This window comes from Podarcis vaucheri (genome assembly GCF_965113315.1).
Source record: "Podarcis vaucheri genome assembly, chromosome: 14".
Taxonomy (NCBI): domain Eukaryota; kingdom Metazoa; phylum Chordata; class Lepidosauria; order Squamata; family Lacertidae; genus Podarcis; species Podarcis vaucheri.
The window spans coordinates 11,235,379-11,258,361 of record NC_138752.1 but is presented as its reverse complement, the minus strand read 5'-3'; the positions used below and the strand labels follow the sequence as shown (position 1 = coordinate 11,258,361).

Here is a 22,983-nt window from a genome sequence, read left to right as displayed (position 1 = left end):
AACTCCTCTTGCTGCCTTGGCCCTGGGAATGGCTAAAAGTAGCAACAAGGCTGACCCAGAAATATCTCCAAGATTTCCAAGAAAACAGCAGCATGCTTGAGATCAAAAGATTTCTCTCTCTCTCACTCTGTTTCTCTCCCCCCCCCCCTTTACAAACCTCTCTTCAGATTGTTCTTGATAGAGAAGTATCTTGCATTGCATTGCCCTGGCTTTGAAACAGTGCAGTGTCGGGAAAACAATCAACTTGGGGGTTTGGAGCAAGGAAGGTGGCATGTTGCTGAGTTAAACTGTGACTTGCTGGTCCAAGTGTCCAAACCTGGTTAGTGCACCTGCTGCTCGTGGTGCATTGCGCGCTGGTGTCTTGGTCCTGGTTGCCATGTGCCTGGGATGGAAGCAGCTGTGGCCATCACAATGTGCACTGGCTGAGAAGGAGGCTGAGTGATGCTTGATAATAATAATAATAATAATAATTTATTATTTATACCCTGCCCATCTGGCTGGGTTTCCCCAGCAACTTTGGGTGGCTCCCAACATAATAATAATAATAATAATAATAATAATAATAATAATAATAATGTGATCAAACATTAAAAACTTCCCTAAACAGGGCTGCCTTCAGATGTCGTCTAAACGTCAAATAGTTGTTTATTTCTTTGACATCTGATGGAAGGGCGTTCCACAGGGAGGGCACCACTACTGAAAAGGCCCTCTTCCTGGTTCCCTGTAACCTCACTTCTCGCAGTGAGGGAACCACCAGAAGGCCCTCGGCGCTGGACCTCAGTGATGGGGGCAGAGACGCTCCTTCAGGTCTACTGGGCTGAGGCCGTTGAGGTCTTTCAAGGTCAGCACCAACACTTTGATGTGTGCTTGGAAACGTACTGGGAGCCAATGTAGGTCTTTCAGGACTGGTGTTATATGGTCTCGGCAGCCACTCCCAGTCACCAGTCTAGCTGCCACATTCTGGATTAGTTGCAGTTTCCAAGTCACCTTCAAAGGTAGCCCCACGTAGAATGCATTGCAGTAGTCCAAGTGGGAGATAACTAGAGCATGCACAACTCTGGCGAGACAGCCTCTGGGCTTGAGCTTCAGGCCTTTTGGAGGAAGTAAGTTGACTCAAGGGTAGAGCATCTTCTTTACATGTAGAAAGTCCCGGGTTCCATCTTCATCCATCTGCAGGTAGGGCTGGGAGAAAGCCCTGTCTGAAATCCTGGAGAGCTGCTTCCCATCCATCTAGGCAAGACTTAACCGAGATGGACCATTGGTTCTGACTCTGTAGAAGACAGCTTCCTAGGCTCCCCATATTTGCCTGTGTGGGGCTGTTTTGTTCTCCTTCCGCACGAGTGAACAAGCCAGGAAGTCACAGTTAGCCATCGCTTCCCCATTGTGTCCAAACTAAGGAACCAAAGTTAACGGCTTCCAAGCAAGCCAGGATGCAGAAGCCAACTTTCAACCACAGTGTCACAGTTTGGTTGGAATGGGAAGGTACAGTTAACAGCAACGATCTTGCTTGTTTCACACAGTTGCGCAAAGTGCCTTTGTGCAGGTGCCTGAAGCTCACACACATTTCAGTTCATCAGAGCCAAGATTTGATTGCCTAAACATGGATGTTGTGAGTTGTGGGGGAAGGTGGGAAGTAATGATGATAGATGAAGCAGTGGAGGACAAGGAGGTGGACCTGTAGGAAACCTGCTCTGCTGAGCCACATTTATCAAGGATGTGCTAAAGCTTCACTTTTAAAATGTTGCTTGGCTGTGCTTGATTCCCATGCCAGTAAGTACAGCAGGTTGGGTTCTTCAGAATGTCCCCAATCAAGCTGTCTGTTTTGTATGCTCCACAGCGCCACCTTCCTACCTTTGTTGGACATTGCAGCTCTGGCCTTTTACTGTGGGTTATGCCTGACCAAAAGAAAAAATTGGTAGCTGCGACAAAATGTTGTAGCATAGAGAACTCCTGTTCTCGATTCCACCCAGAATCTGCCTTTCCCTGCCTTAACTGGACTGTTTTAGTGTCTCCATTTATTGTGCCGCCAGGTATTTTATTTGTGTACGTCTGAAAACATGTGAGTTTCTTCAAACCTGCTGATACTGATCCCTTACATATGAATGATGCCATCTTGCTTTTGAAGGATGAAATCTTGGAGAATGAGTTTGCTAGATGGTTTTTATTTTAAAACAATATACCTAAATCAGTCTCTCTACCTCACCTCTATGCCACATTTCACTGTCTTCCTTTGTTTATTAGACAAAGTGCTAATTCATACGACAAGACACTTACTGGTTAATTAAATTCACAGGATGAAAGTCAATCTGTGATTAGTCTAGGTGTGTGTGTGTGTGTGTGTGTGTGTGTGCGGTCCATCATTTCTCCTCCAGAATGGAATCTCTGGTTCAGTATTAACCTGCTGAAAGAATATATAGTAATCTTGGCTAAAACATTCCCTCACTCCCTTCTATGTACTTGACCTAGTTTGAAGTTTGACAAAAAGAGAAAGCGAGAGAGAGAAAGAGAAGGTGATAAGAAAAGAAGTATTGGGATGAATGTATCATATGAGGACAATTCAAGGAGGTTATACAGGGCAAGCTTTTCAGCAGCTACAAACTTCATTATGGCTTTTTGCTGCTGCCTTGCAGGATTTTATCTTTCTTTCAGCTTAGTGGCAGAGTACGTGCTCTGCCTGGAGGAGCCCCCAGTTCTAATCCCAGGTATCTCCAGTTAAGATAACCAGGGAGCAGGTGATGGGAAGGACCGTTCTCTGCCCAGGAACTTGGAGAGCGGCTGCCAGCCAGAGCAGACAACACTGGGCTAGGTGGGCACATTGTCTGACCTGCTATAAAGCAGCTTCCAATGTCTCGGCAACATAGGAATGTGGGAGAGCTGTCTTGCACTGAGGCAGACCATGCCTCCATCTCTCTGAGTATTGTCTACACTGACGGGCAGCTGCCAGGGACTGAAGCTGGGTCGTTCTGCATGCAAAGCTACACCCCTATCCCAATAGCAAGGTGGATATATACAGCCTAAGCCCAATATATCTCGTAAAATCATAGAGTTGAAAGGGACGCTGTGGATCATAGTCCATGGGTAGGCAAACTAAGGCCAGGGGTCCGGGTCCGGCCCAATCGCCTTCTAAATCTGGCCCACGGACGGTTTGGCAATCAGCATGTTTTTACATGAGTAGAATGTGTGCTTTTATTTAAAATGCATCTCTGGGTTATTTGTGGGGCATAGGAACTCGTTCATCCCCCCAAAAAAAATATATAGCCCGGCCCCCTACAAGGTCTGAGGCACAGTGGACCGGCCCCCTGCTGAAAAAGTTTGTTGACCCCGATCTAGTCCAACCCCTGCAAGGCAGGAATATGCAGCTGTCCCTTACAGGGATCGAACCTGCAACCTTCGTGTTATCAGCATGCCTTATTTATTTCCTGCATCTCATCCAAGGTGTGCAGAGAGTGCTGTTCTAGCCCCACCACAACCCTGCAAAGTAGGTTAGGCTAAGAGATCTGTCATAAAGGTAAAGGGATCCCTGACCATTAGGTCCAGTCGTGGCCGACTCTGGGGTTGCGGTGCTCATCTTGCTTTATTGGCCGAGGGAGCCAGCATACAGCTTCCGGGTCTTGTGGCCAGCATGACTAAGCCACTTCTGGCGAACCAGAGCAGCGCACGGAAACGCCGTTTACCTTCCCACCAGAGCAGTACCTATTTATCTACTTGCACTGGTGTGCTTTCGAACTGCTAGGTTGGCAGGAGCTGGGACCGAGCAACGGGAGCTCACCCCGTCGCGGGGATTTGAACCGCCGACCTTCTGATCAGCTAGTCCTAGGCTCTGTGGTTTAACCCACAGCGCCACCCGCGTCCCTAAGAGATCTGTTATAAGTCTGTGCAAAACTAACCTTTAGCAACGATGCCATGCTGCGTCTCCTTTCCCCCTTAAGGGCTGCCTCCTCCGCTATGCCCTGTTGCAAACCCTGAGATCAGTTGGGGGCGCCCCCTAAGTGCCCCCATGTGCCACGTTCAGAGAACAGTACTGCTGCTGTGTATTGTTGCTCACTCCCCCCGGACAATAGGAGCCATGGTTTTCAGCAGCGGCTGGAAGTAAATCAATAGAAGAGCTGGCCGCAGTCCCTAGAGGTTTTTAATCTATTTTTATTATTGCTTAGATAGCACCTAAGGATCTGCGGTTGCGTCAGTCCGCTCACATGCTTTGTACCTGAAAATACTTAAAATAGCTTTGCCGGCCTCTGCCCCCTCCCGTTCCCTGCCTTCTTTTCTTTTGCCGGCTTTGGCTAGTCAGGCCACCTGGGAGATTTTGGCCCAGCAGTGCAAATGTTGGGAACTTCAAGACTGACTTACTGAAATGCACTTCTGTGGATTCTGTGGAAATGGAAGTTAGTACAGAATTCTGCAAAACGGTTGCTGACCTGAGTGAGGTCCTGTTTGCACCTCTGCTCAAACATCTGTGCTGGCTGCCATTTTGTTACCAGGACAGGCATTGGACTATAAAGGTTATATTATTGGTAAATAAAAGCCTTTAAGTTTACTTAAAGGATTGCCTTGCCCCATATGTTCCTACATGATGGCTTCAATCAGCAAAATTTGCACTAGTAATGTTTGTTGCACAACTGGGAATAGTTTTATTTTATTGCACTTTGGAACTTCGTTTAGATTCTTTTAAAAAATTAAGTGGTTTATAAATGTTTCAAATGAAAACAAACAGAATATAAATAAAATTAAAAATAGTAGTCAAAGCACCTAATAAGGGCACTGACTTTGTGATTTCTTATGTCTTATGTCTTGTTTCCAGTGCTCCTAATCCTGACCTTTATTCCACGGGTTGTTCCTCAGCCTATTTACTTGGGAGTAGATTCCATTGAACTCATCAAGGTGTCCTTCCGAGTAGACCTGTATAGGACTGCACTGCAAGCCTCTTCCCCTTTCTAGCAGTTCTTACCTCATTCATTTCATATTTGGGGATTGAGAACTGACCTGCTAGAACCCCAGTAATTTGCATACTGGTGAGATGTAGCTGTAAAAGTGATTAAACTGAGCTGGTTTCCTCTGAAGCAATATGTATTAGTCAATCGGCCATAGCAGGTTTCTTGCTTTAAAAATAAATATTTAATAGAATTATTTAGTTCGTGATCTGATCATGCATATTCAGCAACATTTACTATCTCCATCTACTAACTGGGGTGTGTGTAGGTAAGGTAAAGGGACCCCTGACCATTAGGTCCAGTCGTGGCCGACTCTGGGGTTGTAGTGCTCATCTTGCTTTATTGGCTGAGGGAGCCGGCGTACAGCTTCTGGGTCATGTGGCCAGCAGGACTAAGCCGCTTCTGGCGAACCAGAGCAGCGCACGGAAACGCCGTTTACCTTCCTGCCGGAGCAGTACCTATTTATCTACTTGCACTTTGACGTGCTTTCGAACTGCTAGGTTGGCAGGAGCTGGGACAGAGCAACGGGAGCTCACCCCATCGTGGGGATTTGAACCGCCGACCTTCTGATCGGCAAGTCCTAGGCTCTGTGGTAATTGTAGTTTTGGGGGCTGCCCTGTTAGATGGCAAAATTTATTTCTTCACTTGCTTCAGAATGGGGTCAGCTCAGTCCTGCTGCTGCTGCGTTTAGAGCCTCGCTGCTCATTCTCCTGAGTTGGGGTGGATGGGGTGGATGTCTGCCCCCCAAAACCTTGCTCTATGCCTATCTGTTCTGCCTATCTGTGTGTGCATGCATGTTCGCATGAGTGCAGACATGAAAGGGAATAATTTTGAACCTAGACAGCCCATGGACCAGCTCGAAGTTGCTCACAGTTGTGCATAACGGCAGCGGGGCACATTGCCAGCACACTGACCGCGTTCCTTCCTGAGCAACTTTCTGAGGGCCGCAAGCCAGTGGCGCGTGGGGCCATAGACCAAAGTTGGCAGAGTAATGAATTTGTTGAATATAGGTTAGTTTCTGCATGGACACACACATGACCCCTCTCTGTCTTCAGTCCAGCCAAGCAAGAAGTATCATGAGACACAGTCTAGCCAGGTGAAAATACTGGCCTGGGGAAATAGAGATGTTATGGGGAACTTTTGGCCCCGGGGGCTGAGACCCCCCATCTGTAGGGTATAGTAATGACCAAGCAGATGAACTACTTAGCTTGTATCTCTGAAGGAGAAGTGGAAGTATTTCCTCACTGGTTCTTACTCAATTCAAAATGCAAATACAGTGGTGCCCCGCAAGACGAATGCCTTGCAAGACGGAAAACTCGCTAGACGAAAGAGTTTTCCATTTTGGAGGTGCTTCGCAAAACGAATCTCCTATGGGCTTGCTTCGCAAGACGACAATGTCTTGCGAGTTCCTCTGGTTTTTTTTCCTTCCCCCCCTTTTTCTAAGCCGCTAAGCCGCTTATCAGCTGATCCAATCAGCAGATAAGCCGCTAAAAGCCGCTAATAGCGCTAATCCGCTAATCCGTCAATGGGCTTGCTTCGCAAGACGAAAAAGCCGCTAGATGAAGAGAATCACAGAACGGATTCTTTTCGTCTTGCGAGGCACCACTGTATATGTATTTATAGTTGTAAATGTGATTCTGGAGCTTCAGGGGTTGGTGGGTGGAGGGAGTTTTTGAACAGAGAAACAGCCAGCAAGGCAAAGGTTGACACCACCCCTGCTCCTCATAGCTGTCAACTTTTCCGTTTTCTTGTGAGGAATCCTATTCAGAATAAGGGAATTTCCTTTAAAAAAGGGAAACGTTGACAGCTATGCTGCTCCGCAACCCCCCACTCCCCCCCACCTCTTCTGCTCAAAATGACCATCAACCGCTTTTCATTTACACTCACCCGAGTACATTTTTAAATAAATAAATAAATAAAACTTTACAAAGGATCAACTTGCAGTCCTATATCTGCATAGCTAGGAGCAAACGCCATTGAACTGAATGGGACTTGCTGAGTAGCTGTCGGAAGAGGCTTGCAGCCCAATTCTGATCAAGGACAAAAGAAAGGTGTGTCTATTGGTTGGGTTAAAGATGTACTAGCAAACCATAATTTTCCTATAAAATAAAAGGAATAAATAAAGGTGTGCGTATTTCTTGGGTTAAAGATATACTAGAATCTACCACAATTGCCCCTATGAATTGTTAACACCCAGAGCAGCTTGGAATGGCAGGGACAGTGACTTGGAAGTTCAAGCGCATGCATGCGCTAGAGGTGAATTTGCAGCCGCTCAGGTCTCTTAGCTTCTTGAGATGTTAAAGAAGGTGGCCCTTAAACTCTCCCCCTCAGAAGCAAAATAGGGGCAGTAATTTTCTAGGGTCCAACAGTTTGACCCGTGCAGCATCTTCCAACCCTGAAGCATTGCGTGGGAACCAACTGGAAGCAGCTTCCCACGCTATGGGGATCATATTAGTCAGCCCTTGGATTGCCAGTTTTTGCTCTTTCTTTGTTTTTTGAGAGGGAGAAAGGCTCCTCTTCTGCCGTGTGAGCTGCAGGACGGGTTGAAATCCAGCAGTACCTGTATAGCCCAGGTACTTGGGATTGCTTGTGTGATGGCATGCTTCCTCCAAGCTTCTCCTAAGCATCTACACCAGGCATAGACAAACTCGGCCCTCCAGATGTTTTGGGACTACAACTCCCATCATCCCTGACCACTGGTCCTGTTAGCTAGGGATGATGGGAGTTGTAGCCCCAAAAGATATGGAGGGCCGAGTTTGCCTATGCCTGATCTACACTCTAATTCTACTTGTGACTAAGCTTGCTTTATTCAGACTGTTGGTCTGCACAGCATTTTTGGTCACCAGCCTTTTTGGACTTCGAATACACCGTGCAGCACTCCCTCTCGCTGTTCTGGCTTCTGGGATAGCCTCGCAGGCTGTATTCGCTCCATAAGACGTACACACATTCCCCCTTATTTTTCAGGAGGGGAAAAGTGCGTCTTACAGAGAGAAAAATATGGTAGCTCAGGTTAAGAAGTTTGCTTCAGGATGAGAACAGAAATCGCGCGGTGGCGATTTAGTCCCCATTGGCTAAAGTGGTACCTCAGGTTAAGAACAGTTTCAGGTTAAGAACGGACCTCTGGAACGAATTAAGTTCTTAACCAGAGGTACCACTGTACTTTGGCATGGAACCCGTGGGCCGCACACTGCCTTGTACATGGGGGGGGGGGGAGACAAAAAATTGAAGCCCCCATCCCAGCCCTCCTCCTGCCTTCACAAAGCGAGGCTCTGGCAGAGTCCTAGAGCTGTCCCGCCTCCTTCCAAAAATTGGGAAAGTACGAAGGAGGCTTTGGGAAGGAGACAGGAGGACTCTAGGACCCTGTCAGAGCCCTCAGTCCTGCTTGCCAAACCCAGCGCCAGGTTTGGGGGGGGCATCAAAAGTTGCCTAGGGCTGCCAGAAAAGGCCTTGAGGGGCCGCATGTGGCCCTTCATGTTGGAGCACTCTGCCCCAGATTGTAAACTACTTGAGGTAGAGATTTGTCCTTTTGGACTTTGGGGATTGTAAGAACATAGGTCTGTGCCTCTCTAGGTGCCTATAGTCTGAAATTCAACACAAGGGAAATCACAAGAGGAGGTGGGAGAAAATGGACCTGGGGATTTAAAGTGCCATGCACACCGATGGCTCCATATGAATGAGAAAGAAACGAAAAGCGGTGTTTTGGGACCAAGGCCTACATAATCTTTTCTGTGTTAACACAGAAATCAGTGCCCCGCTTCTGTGAAACGATATCCTATTTGCGTCAGCGGAAAATCCCTCAGACCTCTGATATGCTCTGGCATGCTGGGGTGTGTATGTGTGTAAAATCCGCACTCTTGATTTAAAATAAACAAGTTTTAAAGCTTGCTGTGGTGTGCTTTGCATGGGGCTGCCTTTGGAACCCATTCAGAAGCATCAGCCAGAACAAAAAGCAGCAGCTTAGCTTTTGATGGGGGTGGGGTGTGGGGTGGGGAAGGGCACTTCTTGTTGGGCATGCCAAATAAATAATAATAATAATAATAATAATAATAATAATAATAAAGGTAAAGGTAAAGGTACCCCTGCCCGAACGGGCCAGTCTTGACAGACTCTGGGGTTTGTGCGCCCATCTCACATCTATTGGCCGGGGGCCAGCGCTGTCCGGAGACACTTCCGGGTCACGTGGCCAGCGTGACAACGCTGCTCTGGTGAGCCAGAGCCGCACACGGAACGCCGTTTACCTTCCCGCTGGTAAGCGGTCCCTATTTATCTACTTGCACCCGGGGGTGCTTTCGAACTGCTAGGTTGGCAGGCGCTGGGACCGAGCAGCGGGAGCGCACCCCGCCGCGGGGATTCGAACCGCCGACCATGCGATCAGCAAGTCCTGGGCGCTGAGGTTTTACCCACAGCGCCACCCGCGTCCCATAATAATAATAATAATAATAATAATAATAATAATAATAATAATAATATTTATACCCCACCCATCTGATTGGGTTGCCCCAGCCACTCTGGACAGCTTCCAACACACACAAAAACATAATATAACATCAAACGTTAAAAACGTCTATCCCCTAAATGCCTTTATAACCCTACCTTGTCAGTGATGTCATCTGTGGAAACCTTCCTGTGGGTTCTGCCACCAGCTGCAAGGAGTGTGTGTGAGTTTGTGTGGTTCCTGGCCTTCGGAACTCCTTGCCACAAGACACCTGTGTGTCTCCCTCTCTGATCTTATCCTACTGCCAAGTGAAAAGAGTTTTCTTTTCCAGCAGGCTTTTATTCTGAGCTCCGTTAACTTTACCTGACTCTCCTTTCTTCTAGTTTATAACCTTGTTCTAGTTTATACCTGCTCCTTCCTTTTGTTTGACTCCTTTATGGCCATCTTTGCATCGTGCTGGGTTAGCCGTGTGATTTTTCATTCCAAAATTGGAAAGGCAGTGGGGGGAGATGAAAAAACTAAAACCCTGGGAAATCCAGAATTTGATTTCCAAATGTTGCAAGGTGATGGAGTACTGATTACCCAGGAAGCAGTCTCCAGTTTGGAAAAAGCGGAAGCAAGGGCAGAAGTTTGCACCTTTTAAAACCTTTATCTCTTATCTTAAATCTGTTTATAACCTAACTCCTGTATTTGCACTGCCTCACTGGTTGCAGATAAAAGGTAGACTTGGGGAAAGAAATAGGTCCTCTACTTCCGTTGATGAAAACCTGTTTAGTGTGTAAGAATTTAACAATACAAGTACAGTGGTAACTTGGTTCTCAAACTTAATCTGTTCTGGAAGGCCATTCCAAAACCAAAGCGTTCCAAAACCAAGACGTGCTTTCCCATAGAAAGTAATGCAAAACGGATTAATCCGTTCCAGACTTTTAAAAACAACCCCTAAAACAGCAACTTAACATGAATTTTACTATTTAACAAGACCATTGATCCATAAAATGAAAGCAATAATCAATGTACTGTACTATAAAATAAATAAGGCAGTATTGTAGATGATAAAAATTAAAAATATTTTTTTCTTACCTGCACTGATGATAGTCATTGTTTGGATTGGGGGGGGGGTTATCCATTTCCGCAGTCACACAATCAGTTAATCAATCAATCAATCAATCAATCAATCAATAACAGAGCTGGGTTCCACACAGTCACAAAAACAAATCAACCTAAAAAGCCTCAAAAACAAAAACACAAAATAAATAACAAAAACAAAAGCGCCAAACTTAATCTGTTCCAGAAGTCTGTTTTACTTCCAAAATGTTCAAAAACCAAGGCACTGATTGGTGCAGGCGCCCCGGAAACAATAGCCGACAGCTGCATCGGATGTTCAGCTTCCAAAACATGGTTGAAAACCGGAACACTTACTTCCGGGTTTTCGCCGTTTGGGAACCAAGGCGTTTGAGTACCAAGGTGTTTGAGAACCAAGATCCACTGTAGGTGGGTTGTGTCCTCAGAGGTGCTCTACACACCAAAAGGGAAAGGGATTGCTGGTTTATTGACTGCAGGTCATGTTTGAGGTGACTTGTAGTTTGCAACCTGTCTTAGATGGGGATGAAGAGTCAGGTGTGCTGCCTGGAAGTCAGTGCTCCCGGATTCGCTGCTCTTGATGGAGAGGCACTTGGGTGGAGTGGCCAGGAAGACTTTTTACCAGCTTCACTGGCTTACCAGCTACAGCCTTCTCTTAAAGGTGTAAAGGTAAAGGTAAAGGAACCCCTGACCATTAGGTCCAGTCGTGGCCGACTCTGGGGTTGCGGCGCTCATCTCGCTTTATTGGCCGAGGGAGCTGGCGTACAGCTTCCGGGTCATGTGGCCAGCAGGACTAAGCTGCTTCTGGCGAACCAGAGCAGCGCATGGAAACGCCGTTTACCTTCCCGCTGGAGCAGTACCTATTTATCTACTTGCACTTTGACATGCTTTTGAACTGCTAGGTTGGCAGGAGCAGGGACCGAGCAACGGGAGCTCACTCTGTCGTGGGGATTCGAACCGCCGACCTTCTGATCGGCAAGTCCTAGGCTCTGTGGTTTAACCCACAGCGCCATCCACGTCCTCTCTTGAGGAAGGCCTGATCCATTCTTCTGCTTATCCTGCCACTTTCCCCCAGGGAAACCTGATCTTACCTCTGAACCAGGTTTTTATGGATTGACGTTTGCTCTGAATCAGCAACAAAGAGCAGATTTTCTTGGGGAAAGTGGTGAGGCAAATGAAAAACCTGCTCAGACTTGTGCTTTTCTGAAGATGGTTCAGAAACTTCACTTGGTACAGAATGTGCAGCAGGAATGCCGATAGGGGCCGACAGAGAGCCTAGATCAGGGGTCAGCAAACGTTTTCAGCAGGGGGCCGGTCCACTGTCCCTCAGACGTTGTGGGGGGCCAGACTATATTTGGGGGGGGGAATGAACGAATTCCTATGCCCCACAAATAACCCAGAGATGCATTTTAAATAAAAGCACACATTCTACTCATGTAAAAACACGCTGATTCCCGGACCATCTGCGGGCCGGATTTAGAAGGCGATTGGGCCGGATCTGGCCCCCGGGCCTTAGTTTGCCTATCCACGGCCTAGATGGGATGTGGCCCCTGAACTGGAAAAGGTATACTGTACATATTTTTAAAGTTTTCTGATTTTTGGAACAAAGCTGAGTTGGGGGGCAGATAAAGAAGTGGGAACCACCTTCAGGAGTCTCTGTCTGACTCTGCTCGTCATGGACCATGGGAAGTAGAGTCCACCTTCCTATCTCCCCCTTTTGCTCCGTGGAAGTTTTTCCTGGGTCTCAAACACAAGACAAAAGCTCTTTGACAGCTCTCCCTGGCACCATGCCTGGCTCCTACTGCAGGCTGGGCCTCGGCTGTTTGGTTTTCTGGGGCCCTCTTCACCGTTCAGCCTCTCTTATCTCGAATGGTTTGTCTATTTTGGGCGATTCCTTCCCCTCTTGCAGAGCGTGAGTTGCAGCTCTTTCAAGGCAGCTTTGCCAGTCTCTCCCGTGGGATAACCTTTTGGCCCAACTGCTGTTTGCTTTGGGTTTTCCAAAAGCCTCTTGCTGACCTGGTTAACTGATAATCCAGGCTATTGCAAGAGAGATAAAGAGATACAGGCGGCAGCCGCACTGTTACTCCAGGACTTAAGCAGCTGTGTAACAGGATAAATCTCCAAAGCCCAGTGGCTCTCTCGCCTCTCTCTATACCTGATCAGCGTGGTGTGGTTTCAAGATCTTAGGGCCTTTTCTTTCTTTTATATATATATATATATATATAATTTTCTATTAGTTTTTTTTAACATATCATTTTCAGCAGTAATTAAACATACTTTTACATCTTATTCAAATTTTTGACTTCCATCGATCCTGTCTGAAAATTTTCCAATCCAATCTCTCAGTATGCATTTCTTATCTTCCCTATTACATTTCAAACTCATAACCAATATCTCTATCTTTTTCTACTTTGTAACACTTTGTGTATTTCTCCTTACAAAACTTATTGTAGTCCTACTAGCGTAATTTGTTGATTACAGTTGCTCTTCAAATAATTGATATACCTCTTCCAATCTTCTGTAAATCTCTGGTCCCGCAGATGTCAAATCCTTCCTGTCATTTTGTCCAATTCTGCATAGTCCATTAATTTCGTCTGCCATTCTTCTTTCGTCGGAATTTCTTCTTGTTTCAAGATCTTAGGGCCTTTTCGAGCTGCCAGCCCTGGTTTGCAACAAAGCGTGGCGTGACCACATCCACACCAAACATTACAAAACGATACTACTCCACTTGGGCAGTCATGACGTCCCTCAATAAATCCTGTGAACCGTGGTTTGCTAAACGTTGATAGGCGACCCCCTATTCCCCTCACAGAGCTACATTTCCCAGAGTGCCCTGGGAAGAGGGATTCCCAGCCTGGGAATTGTAGTTCTGTTGCAGGGGGGTGGATAAAGGTAAAGGGACCCCTGACCATTAGGTCCAGTCGTGGCCGACTCTGGGGTTGTGGTGCTCATCTCGCTTTATTGGCCGAGGGAGCCGGTGTACAGCTTCCGGGTCATGTGGCCAGCATGACTAAGCCGCTTCTGGCGAACCAGAGTAGTGCACGGAAACACTGTTTACCTTCCTATTTATCTACTTGCACTTTGGCGTGCTTTCGAACTGCTAGGTTGGCAGGAGCAGGGACAGAACAACGGGAGCTCACCCCGTCGTGGGGATTCGAACCGCCGACCTTCTGATCGGCAAGACACCCACCCGGTGTCCCTTTATGGGGGGTGGTGGATAGGGGTCTCCTAATAACTCTCAGCACCTTTAACTACACTGCCCAGGATTCTTTGGGGGAAAGCCATGACTTTTGAAGTGGTATAACCGTGTGGCCCGCCAGGGGGCTGCATCCAGAACCTTTAGCCACAATCGCATTCCCATACCTATGCCAAACTTTTGTGCCACAAATCTCAAGTTGCACAGATCCTTGGTATAGTTAATGAGGGAATATCGGATATCAGGCGGGGTTGTAGTTAACGCAGCTGTTGCAGCTGACACCTGACTCTCGGTGCACCTGTAGGGTTTTGCACTCTTTCCAAACAAGTCTTTGCCTTAGTGGCTGGTACATTTTTAGGTACATGAGGCAACTCCCATTTGCTTGTGTAAGGTGGAGGCAGTGGCGTAGCGTGGGGGGTGCAGGGGGGCCCGGCTGCACTGGGCGCAACATCTGGGGGTTAGGGGGCGCAAATCCACAGGTTAGGGGGCGCAAATTACTTGCCTTGCCCCGGGTGCTGACAACCCACGCTACGCCACTGGGTGGAGGTGTGTCTACAGGTGGCATGTGTGTGGTGGGGGGGGGGGAGAGGTGAGGTGAGGGAGATTCCCTCTACCCAGACAAGTATCTTTCTTTCCTAGGCAACAGGAAGACCTTTATTCCCCGTAGCTGAGGGGCAGACCATCTGCTTTGCATACAGAAGGTCTCAGGTCCAATCCCCAACAATCTCCAGGTAGGGCTGGAAGAGACTCCTGCCTGAAACCCTGGAGAGATGCCGCCGGTCAGTGTATACAATACTGAACTAGATGGAGCAATGGTGTGACTTTGTACAGTCATACCTCGGGATGAATACGCTTCAGTTTAAATATTTTCGGGTCGCGCTCTGCGGCGACCCAGAAGTAACGGAGCGCGTTACTTCCGGGTTTCGCCGCTCACGCATGCGCAGATGCTCAAAATGACATCATGCGCATGTGCGAAAGCGGCGAAATGTGACCCACAAACACACAGTCGTGCAGTCGCATCTTACATTCGCTTCAGGGTGCGAATGGGGCTCTGGAACGCATCCCGTTCGCATCCAGAGGTACCACTGTATAAGGCAGCTTCCCCTATTCCTATATTCCTTCACCTTATTCAGCCAACATCTCTCCCCCTGCTTCCCTGACCACATCTTAATCTCCCAGGTATGCTTCAAGAACAACACTTGTAATGACTTAAACTCAGCCTAGTATTAGTGTGCTATTTATTGATTTTGTTTAGGTTTTTGTTTTTGTTAAATATGCCAATTCCCCTTTGAAACAGCGAGTGAATTCACCTTGGATAGAATAGATTTCCCTTCTGATTTATCTCTTTTGTCTGTGTTAACTCTTGGGGTACCTCCAGGTCCCAACAGCAAACGATCCCTGGAACTGAGTGTCTGGATTGCATGTGAGAATTGCAGGTGTGTGTGTACACTGCACACTTAGTAACTCTTGGCAGGTTTTGTGTCGCTGAACAGAACATGGGCTTCCAGCCGAAGCATTTTGTAACCTTGCTCTCTGTTAAGATCTAGGGATCTAGGCCCTAGTGGTCATGCTTGGCATGCAGAATGTGTCCCAGGCCTCCGTTCCCAGGTGGGTCTGGGGAAGACCCCCCGCCTGAAACTCTGGACAGCTGCCATCCGTCTGTCTAGACACTTATGAGCTAGACGGGATAGTGGCTTGGCTGTGTCCTGTGTTATGTGCTACGATCACCACCTAATGGCTGCTTTTTCGCTTGGGATACAACTTGTATTATTCTGTGTCTCCCTTCCTTTCTTTTTCTGCAGCACGAAACCAATGCATGAGAAAGCAGGGCTCATGCACAGCCTGGACAAACTGGAGGCATTACACAAGGAAAAGAGCTTGGATTCTCCAAATGGCAGGTGAGTGCGGTTGCATTTGTTTACGTTTTGCTTTGCTTTTTAGAGGGACTGAGTTCATCTCTCTCTCTCTCTCTCTCTCTCTCTCTCTCTCTCTCTCTCACACACACACACACACACACACACACACACACCACATTGCTTTCCCTTCCCTTTCTGCTGGGATCATATCTAATAGCTACCATCTGGGTGTCTGTAAACTGGGCTCAGCTGACATTAGGCATCAATCTGATGTGCTCTTACTTGGGAGAGAGCCCCATTCAAGCGCATGCTTAGGATGACACTTCAGCTGTAAGAAGTCAACACAAAGGGCTGAAATAAGTGTAACATTAATTGCAGGAATGTGATTGGGTGTTTAGCTTTTGTATAAATGTTGTGTTTCAGCTGCAGGGAGGCAGCACAGGATCAAGACCGTGGCACACAGGGAAGGAGAAATCAATCCTTCTTCCCCATGCTTCATTACCATTCTGCCCTGCCACCAGAATTGGTCGGCCCTGGGAGGGGAGCCTCTGTAGAGCTAATACAGAATATAGGGCTGTCGCTGGCTACTGTTGACAAGGTGTATGTCTGGACCCACATCCTGTGTGTCCACCACCCACATGTTCCCTATGTACACACCCTAGAGATTTAGGATCTTTTGCTGGAGTCAAAATGCACATTCCTTACTAATGGGTGTTTTTATTCATGACCTTGTGCCTAACGAAGGAGTTCACGCACCAGGAAAGAAAGAACGGTTGGTTTGTTACATGAAATAAAGGAGGCAGAGTACACAGATGCTGCTTTTTGACAGCCTGGTTGCACATAAACAAGCAGGGAGTCATACACAGTACGTACACACCTTAGATCTAAAATGGATCCCTAGCTACCCAATTGCCTGGAGAGTAGGTGCAGCAATCTTCCACAGACCCATGCTAAAGAAGGAAGAGGAAGGGGGAGTGTGTACCTGTCCTGAAGTAAGCGGAATGTAAGTTAGGGGTCAGAGATCTCTGCCTTCCTTGCGAGAATAAAAATATTCCTTCCAGTAGCACCTTAAAGACCAACTAAGTTAGTTCTTGGTATGAGCTTTCGTGTGCATGCACACTTCTTCAGATACACTTCTTCAGATACACTTCTTCTGTGTATCTGAAGAAGTGTGCATGCACACGAAAGCTCATACCAAGAACTAACTTAGTTGGTCTTTAAGGTGCTACTGGAAGGAATTTTTTTATTTTGACTATGGCAGACCAACACGGCTACCTATCTGTTCCTTGCGAGAGTTATGTAGCCCCCGTTAATATCCTGTACAAACAAGGCTCCAGCATCTCTCTCACCTGTTCCCTGGTCCAGTGAAGCTGGTGGAGCTTGTGAACTACCCAAGCATGCAAATCTGAAGTTTAAAATACCATTTGAGGGCAAATGTAACTACAAAGAGGAGAAGGATCTTCGTGGATGCATGTGTGTCACAACACCTTGATGCCGCTTTTTAAAATTTCCTACAAATTTTTAGTGGCTTGCTATTTTCTTTGATGTGGAAAAGGACACAGCCCTCGTGAGATATGACTAACAGGAAACATACAGATAACCTGTTAGTCATTTCTCACGAGGGTGATGTCCTTGCAACTTCAAACGTCTCTTTACTTTTGGGAGGAAGATTCCATTGTCTACGCGGAACCAGTTTCTTTCTTACAGGAGGTGATAGCGAAACATAGCCGGTATAACCTAGGATTAGTGTGATAATCTTTTACAGTAAGGGTTGGGGGGCAGAATTAATAACCTCACGATTCGGTCAAACAGAACAAAATGCAGCATAAAAAGGAATGGAAAGCAGAAAGACGGAACAGCAGCCAAAAGAATTGATTAGGTAAACTGAACTTCATAAGCCTGTCCTGAAAGTGCAGGTCTTTTAAAGCCCATCTTAAAATAACCAAGACCTCTAATTTGGCAGACTTCAGTAAGTCGATTATGTTTGCAGACCCCAGAATGCCCTCTTGGCAGCCGCCACCAGCCTAATTGAATTTTGAGCGGGATCTTGATAAAAGTGCAGAGTGTTTTTTTTGTGTGAGTATGGCCGTAGGGATGCCCATCCGTGGAATCTCCCTTTGTCTTCCAGCCTGCACCTGAGTGATGCCATCAAGGAGGAGGAGTTAAAGAAATGCCGCAGCGAAGTCACGGTGAGTCGGGGAGGGGCAGGGTGCTGGTTTCCAGGACTCTGCAGCCACTGCCCTTGGTCAGGGGCAAACCGTCTGGCCGGATTCTGCTTGCTTTTCCCTTGTAATCTTTCCCTCCTGCTGGACTGAAAGCTGCCTCTTGCATCCTGGTCCTGCTGCTCCACCGTCTGCTCTTAGCTTAAACTTCACAGGAACTCTGGCCTAGTGACACCTGCTAGATACAGTATTTACCTTTTATGGGCTCTCTGCATGCATGCTTTTATTGTTGTCATCGACTTCTCTCTTCAGGTGCCCCATGGCGGGGGGCGGGGAGGTGTCTAAATAATTGTTAGGCATTGCAGAAGGAAACAAGCTTTGAGCGGACAGCGCAGGAATAGTCATCTTTCCATATAAAGCAGGAACGTTTCCCAGCCCAGGGGCCGCATTCCCTTCGGGGCAACCTGCTGAGGTCCACATGTCAGTGTGGGCGGGCCAGAGACAAAAGGAGGCGGAGCAACAAATGTCATCGTTACCTTTGTGCAGTAGGCTAATGGGTTTTACTTCCCAGCACTTTACTATCCGGACAGTGTGTTCTTTGTCTCTTTTCTGAGCTCTTCATAATGGGTCCTGGGAGGAGGAGGACATGATGAGGAGGATTTAAGTGAAAAGGCTGCAAGAATGGTAAACCTGTGGTCAGACTATTTTGCCCAATATCTGCCTGCTGCCAGTACACTCGGGCGTGACCTCTTTGATATCCCTAGCTCTTTTTATGTCTGTTTTTTTGTCTAGCCTCCAAATAAATACAACTCGCAGTACCACAAGTTGTTCAAGGATATCCCTACCGAGGAGAGTGTGCTGAAAGGTGAGTGGTAAACGTTGCTTAAAGGGAGGAAGTGAATCATAGAGTTGGAGGGTAGTATTGGAGGCTGGCTACTCTGGCCTGGCGGTTCATTTCTGGATGAGGCTCTCAACAGCTAGAGGCATTCCAGCTGAAGCCACCTCCTAGAGGGCAACCTTAGCCCAGAGTGTCTAGCCCACCTGGTTTTCTGAAGGCCAAACTCGATGCGACACAATAAATGTAATGAGTAATCGCTCGAATGCTTTTTGAAAAGTAAATTGCAAGAGCCACATGGACCTGGATCTTGGAATGGGGGCTTGGGGTTGCCAGCTTTGCCCATCACTGTGTCCCCATTGGAGCAGGGGGAGAACCTCAATTTGCCTTGTTGGTGAGAAAGAAGTTCCAAAGTTCTAAATAACAGACGCATTATCAAAAAGTGTTTGATAATGTGTTTTGGCAGTTTTTGATAAAGCGTATGGAAGCAATGGGAGGGATCACTTATGAAGGGCATAAGAGCTATATATTCCAACCAAACAGCTAAATTGATTGTCAATAACAATTTGACTGAGTCATTCGATATTGCGAAAGGAGCGAGACAGGGATGCCCTCTATCCCCCTTGCTGTTTATAATGGCGCTAGAGGTGATAGCAAATAGGGCGAGGGAAACATCAGAAATACGCGGAATTAAAATTGGGTCCAAGGAGTTTAAATTGAAGGCATATGCGCACGATTTAGTATTATCTTTAGAGGAACCTCAAACCAGTGTTGGCAAAGTATTGGAAGAATAGGAGAAATTCGGAAAATTATCAGGATTCAAATTGAACAAAACAAAGACTAAAATGATGGTGAAAAATTTGGAGAGGAAGATGATAGAGCAACTAGAACAAACATATGAAATCAAAGTAGCAAAGTTCCAAATAACAGGGCTGAGGAAACTTTGGTCCGTGGGCCAGTCTTGACCCATCAGGAAGTCCAAGCTGACCGTTGAGGCCATTTCCTCCAAACCACACCCACCTTCCAATCAGCTGGTGTCACTGGGGGGCAACAGCTGATGGGGTGCTGCTTTTCCAGCAAGTCCTCTTGGGGGAATGAGATGGTGAAGCACACTCTGCCCCATGGGGGAGCTTTTGACCACTGGGTGGGGCCATCCACCTATCAGTCTCCTGATGCCATCGTGACACCACCCATCTGTCAGAGTAAATCTGCAGTGGTGGGGAAAGATAAAGATCTGATTCCTGCCCCCTGTAGAATAATAACAAGAGCTTCCTTAGAACTAACAGAACATCATAAAGTAGTACAGGTGAAACTCGGAAAATTAGAATATTGTGGAAAAGTTCATTTATTTCAGTAATTCAACTTAAAAGGTGAAACTAATATATGAGACTCATGACATTCAAAGCAAGATATGCAAGCCTTTATTTGTTATAATTGTGATGTTTATGGCGTACAGCTGATGAAAAGCCCAAATTAACAATCTCAGAAAATTAGAATATTAAATGAAATCAGCAAAACAAGGACTGCAAATAGAGAAATATTGGACCTCTGAGAAGTAGAAGCACGCACATGTACTCAGTACTTGGTTTGGGCCCCTTTTGCATCAATTGCTGCCTCAATGCGGCGTGGCATGGATGCTATCAGCCTGTGGCACTGTTAAGGTGTTAAGTTGAATTACTGAAATAAATGAACTTTTCCACAATATTCTAATTTTCTGAGTTTCATCTGTAGGCAAGTTTCAAGTTCCCTTCCATTGTGCCTTTTACAGTGGTACCTCGGGTTACATACGCTTCAGGTTACATACACTTCAGGTTACAGACTCCGCTAACCCAGAAATAGTACCTCGGGTTAAGAACTTTGCTTCAGGATGAGGACAGAAATCGCGCGGCGGCGGCAGCGGGAGGCCCCATTAATTAGCTAAAGTGATGCTTTAGGTTAAGAACAGTTTCAGGTTAAGAACGGACCTCTGGAACGAATTAAGTACTTAACCCAAGATACCACTGTATTTTATTTGTAACCCCAGTGGCATATTCCGGATCTCCTTTCGTTTATGTACAGCCGCTGCCACCAGCAGGGTGCATTGAATCTTGACTGGGGGCAAACTGCTTTCGGAGGTGATATTTCCCCCCTACAAAGCAGGACCACACACCCTTTCACACGATGCCTTTTCTCTTTGCAGTCTGCTCCTGTGCTCTCCAGAGAGACATCCTCATCCAAGGCCGCCTCTACATCTCCCCAAACTGGCTCTGTTTCTATGCAAACCTTTTTGGGAAGGATATCAAGGTGAGTCAGTAAACATTAGCAGACTAAAAGAGGAGTGTGTTCGATGGAGATCAAATGAAGTGGCGACAGTAATAAAAACCACCCACCAAATGCTTGAGCACAGGAAAGTCTGCCTCCTTGCTTTTTCAAACCTGTTGGCCAGTCAAACATTGATTGCAGCATTGGACGTGCCTTCTCCAAGTGTTGCTTCTCAACTGCAGCATCTCAAATGTAGCACAAGTTCCGGGGGAAATCTGATATCTATGCTTGGAGCTGCTGGCTGCAGGGTGGGGGGAAAGCCCTTTTTAAAAGCAAATATTTATTTTTGTTAGTTTTCCAAATTATTACAAATCTGTCCGAATTACTTTAATTTAATACAATTTCTTAAAACCAGGTTTCCAACTTGTGTTGCAAACATATGTCCATCTCTTCCTCATGTTGCCACATCTTCTCATCTTTAATTTCCATTTCAGTCATTACTTGTTGTTGTCCATTCTTACAGCAGCCATATTTTCCTCCTCACAGACAGCAGCTCTGTCATCTCTTATAAATACAAAATCCATTTTTGCGTGTGCAGTCTTTCGTAATCTTCATGCTGTCTCAAACCTAGAGTGCTGGAGGAGTTGAATATTATCTTCCTTTGTTCATTCTTTGCAGCACATTCAATCTGAGGTCCCAGGGTGCGATGTTTGCCAAATGTTTACATTCCCACTTTCACTGCCCACCCCTTAGATACAGGCCCTTGACCCCACATGGTTTGGGGGCAGAGACTTGCCCTGCCTGTATGCTTGACAGGTGCTCTGAACTTCGGGTGCCCCGTGGGCTTGGCCCTAGAGGCAATCCTGTTCCTCGGCTTCTTTAATTCAGACAGGAGGCCCAACTCTGTCTCTGCTCCGAGCTCAGAACACCACTTGGGTCGCTAGAGGCCACCTCTGCTACCTGAAGACCTGAGCTGAGATTGGCTTTTGGGATGCACGCCAGCTTGCCTCTGCCTATAGCTCCAGATTTGGGATCTCACTCGCCTGAGCCTGGCTCCCCACTCACCATGGCAAAGTGGACAAGCAAGATGGTTGAACCCAGCTTTCTAAGGTGCAAGGACATCTTATGGAAACAAATGTCACTTTTTTGTTTTGCTTTAAATCCTCAAAGCAAGCTGCTTTGGAGGCAAGGCCTGTGTCTGTGGCATAAGAGAAACCATAGCTGAATCTGATAACAGTGCAGAATTCCTGCTGCTTTCCTTGATTTACAGTTCTGGGGTTATCTGGTAAACACTGCCGTTGATGGGTAACGCTCGTCCATATTTAGAACAGACTTCCTTAAAATGGTGCCGAACGGCTGAATTATTTATATCCTGAGCGCTACCTATTTAAATAAACATTGCTCAGGAAGAAGGCTGCTTCAGCCCATTTAGCAGGACTCTTCTGTCGTTACATTGCAATTTATCTAACTGCAGCCTTGAACTTTTCCCTCCGACTGTTTATTTTCCTTAGATTGAGGGTCATGTCCACAATCCGTGGCATGCTCTTCTTTCTCCCTCATGTGCTAGGCACTAAGTAAAGGAGATGGCTTTTCTGCCTTGATGTCAGGAGCCAGAGTCAGGAACAGCTCAGCAATAAAAACAACAACACGGGAGTCAGTGAAGTTAACTCTTTATTAGAAGAAACCCAAACAGCACAGGCCTAGTGATCACACCAGCTCTTCCCAGTATGTCTTGCCCCAATGAGGCAGTTGCGAGGCCTGAAAGTCCCCACCTTCCCACTGCTCTCTAAGATTCCTCCCCTGGTTCCTCCCCCAGCAACCTAAGGCTCCATCATCTTGTCTCTCGTTGCTCCTCTTCATTTCTCTGTGTGTTCTGGGAGACCAGGGGGAAAGGGAGCTGGTCACAGCGGGAGGGGGAGACTCCCTGGCTTCTTCAGCAGCCTGTCTCATCTCTGTCTCCTGGCCCCACTCCTCTCCTGCCTCTGATTCTGCACCACTCTCTGCCACAGCCTCTTCCTGCTCACTAAATCCTGTTGCCTCTTCAGCTTCTGATACCTCCTTCTTCCAGTCTTCTCCCTCTGACCATACATTTGTTGTCCCACCACCAACCCCGTCTCTGAGCTTCTTCCCCTGGGAGTTCCCCAGCTAGTGCCTCCCACCACTCCTCTGGATCCAGCCTGCCCATGACACTTGGGAATCTTCCTAGGCCTATGGGTATGTTTGCTTCATGCCAGTCCCTCCTTTACTGCA

At 47.0% G+C, this 22,983-nt stretch overlaps 1 protein-coding gene across 7 annotated transcripts in view; it reads left to right on the top strand.

Moving 5' to 3' along the window:
• GRAMD2A (GRAM domain containing 2A) overlaps positions 1 to 22,983 on the top strand; it is a gene marked incomplete at its 3' end in the record, with an annotated part of 63,419 nt that overhangs the window by 23,048 nt on the left and 17,388 nt on the right. For all 7 annotated transcript variants that reach the window (XM_082198692.1, XM_082198689.1, XM_082198693.1 and 4 more), the window contains 4 exons: positions 15,442 to 15,537; positions 17,624 to 17,684; positions 18,450 to 18,522; positions 20,672 to 20,775. In XM_082198692.1, coding sequence (XP_082054818.1) covers positions 15,452 to 15,537; positions 17,624 to 17,684; positions 18,450 to 18,522; positions 20,672 to 20,775 — 324 coding nt within the window. In that variant the 5' untranslated portion in view covers positions 15,442 to 15,451. The remainder of the gene's footprint in view (positions 1 to 15,441; positions 15,538 to 17,623; positions 17,685 to 18,449; positions 18,523 to 20,671; positions 20,776 to 22,983) is intronic.